Source organism: Leptonychotes weddellii, chromosome 12 (genome assembly GCF_054177405.1).
Source record: "Leptonychotes weddellii isolate Sample4059 chromosome 12, ASM5417740v2, whole genome shotgun sequence".
NCBI lineage: Eukaryota > Metazoa > Chordata > Mammalia > Carnivora > Phocidae > Leptonychotes > Leptonychotes weddellii.
The window spans coordinates 43706473-43708983 of record NC_138380.1 but is presented as its reverse complement, the minus strand read 5'-3'; the positions used below and the strand labels follow the sequence as shown (position 1 = coordinate 43708983).

Below are 2511 nucleotides of genomic sequence, written 5' to 3'. Positions count from 1 at the left end.
ACAAATTAAGCCACCCAGGCGTTCCATGTTTTTGAAGAAAGTAATCAATATTATCATCTCACCAAAGTGTTCCTTATTCCTAGCTGAAGTCCATTTAAAAAATTCCTTTCCAGGGGTGCCTGGGTGGCTCAGTCCGTTAAGTGTCTGTCTTCAGCTCAGGTTGTGATCCCCGGGGTCCTAGCATCAAGCCCTGTGTAGGCTTCTTTCCCTCCCACCGCCCCTCCCCTCCACTTGTTCTCTCTCAAATAAATAAATAAAATCTTTTAAAAAAAGTCCTTTCCATTTTTATTCTGATATTTTGTACATATAGAAATATTATGTACATATAGGAAGAAATTATAAACATGCATATAAATTTTTGACTTCTTATAGTTTTGATATTAATAGATATTTTAATAGCTAATAAACGTTTTACTTTAGAATAGTTTTTTTTCTTAAAAGATTTTATTTATTTATTTGACACAGAGAGACAGCAAGAGAGGGAACGTAAGCAGGGGGAGCGGGAGAGGGAGAAGCAGGCTCCCCGGAGCAGGGAGCCCGATGCGGGGCTCCATCCCAGGACGCTGGGATCATGACCTGAGCTGAAGGCAGACGCTTAACGACTGAGCCACCCAGGCGCCCTAGAATAGTTTTTGATTGATAAGAAAGTTACAGTAACATTAACCCCCACCTCGTTTCTCCTATTGTTAACATTACTACTGTACATTTGTCATAGCTAGTGAGCAATATTATTAACTAAAGTCCATACTTCACTCATTTTTTTAAGTTTTTATCGAATGTCTAAAAATCCATTTTTTGCCGCCTGGGTGGCTCAGTCGGTTAAGCGTCTGCCTTCGGCTCAGGTCCTGATCCCAGGGTCCTGGGATTGAGTCCCGCATCGGGCTCCCTGCTCAGCAGGGAGCCTGCTTCTGCCTCTCCCTCTGCCTGCCACTCCCCCTGCTTGTGCTCTCTCTCTTTCTCTCTGACAAATAAATAAATAAAATCTTTAAAAAATAAATAAATAAAAATCCATTTTTCACATGCCAGTTTTATAATGCTGGTCAAAGTCCTCTTTAAGCTTTTTTGCTCAGGCCCTTGGCGCCAGCAGGATGGGCAAGTGTCGTGGTCTCCATACTGCCGGGAAGCTCCGCAGGCACTGATGAGATCAGAAGTGGCATGATAAACTGTACAAGAAAGCCCATTTGGACACAGCTCTGAAGGCCAACCCTTTTGGAGGTGCTTCCCATGCAAAAGGAATTGTGCTGGAAAAAGTAGGAGTTGAAGCCAAGCAGCCGAATTCTGCCATCAGGAAGTGTGTCAGGGTCCAGCTGATCAAGAATGGCAAAAAAGGGGCACCTGGGTGGCTCAGTTGGTTAAGCGACTGCCTTCGGCTCAGGTCATGGTCCCAGGGTCCTGGGATCGAGCCCCGCATCGGGCTCCCTGCTCGGCGGGAAGCCTGCTTCTCCCTCTCCCACTCCCCCTGCTTGTGTTCCCTCTCTCGCTCTCTCTCTCTCAATTAAATAAATAAATAAAATCTTTAAAAGAAAAAAACGGCAAAAAAATCACAGACTTTGTACCCAATGATGGGTGTTTGAATGTTATTGAGGAAAATGATGAGGTTCTGGTTGCTGGATTTGGTCGCAAAGGTCATGCTGTCGGTGACATTCCTGGAGTTCACTTTAAGGTTGTCCAAGTAGCCAATGTCTCTCTTTTGGCCTTATACAAAGGCAAGAAGGAAAGACCAGTATCGTAAGTTTTGATGGTGAAAACATGACAATAATAAATTTTCATAAGCCAAGAAAAAAAATAGTCCTCTTTAAATGCCCAGAAATAAACATGATTCTCCATATAGGTCAGCTAGGGCGGAACTCTGCTCAGAAACTGGATGGTGAAGAAAATTAAGAGAGGCTGGGCAACCTCAGGGACTGATGTGAGGTCCACACCCAAGAGACTATCTCCTAAAAGCTATCCACTTCTCAGCAATTCATTTAATCCTCCCCACAATTTAGGATGCAGGTGCTATCATTATCTCTATCTTTAAGAGGCTCAAAGAGATTCACTTCTCTTCCCAGGGTCACAAACCTCCAGTCCAGGTGTGTCTGACTCCGAAACACAGCTCTGCCTCCCACTTGTATATTTCAAAGACAGTATGCCACGTCTGCTATCCATGAGCTGCTCATTGTTCAGACAAGATGGCAACACAAGAGCTATGTAGCCGTCTTCTGAATGTGGATTCACTTATTTAACAAACATTTTTTAAAAAACCAAAAAACAATCATTTTTACCTCCTACTATGGAGCAGAAATGGCTGCATTTTGCAGGAGGGACTTTGGATGGAAACAAAGACTGGGGGCACGGGGCCCCAGATACTAAATGTGAGTGTGAAATGTAGACATATTAGTAGTTAGTCAAATTCTTTACCTTCAGTGACAGGCTTCCAAAAACAATAAATGTAGGGAAATTTTGTTTAATCATGTGATTGGAGTTGGCAATAAAGCTGGTCCCGAATTAGAAAATCAATAGTATCCAGGT

General features: G+C 43.2%; 1 protein-coding gene across 1 annotated transcript; it reads left to right on the top strand.

Annotated features, from left to right (window-relative positions):
- The first annotated feature begins 1088 nt into the window (after window positions 1-1088).
- Window positions 1089-1769, top strand: LOC102727903 (small ribosomal subunit protein uS12-like). Its single transcript, XM_031027852.2, is given in 2 exon segments — window positions 1089-1320; window positions 1524-1769. Coding segments are annotated over 2 exon segments (441 nt in total). The 3' UTR covers window positions 1733-1769.
- Window positions 1770-2511: the final 742 nt, after the last annotated feature.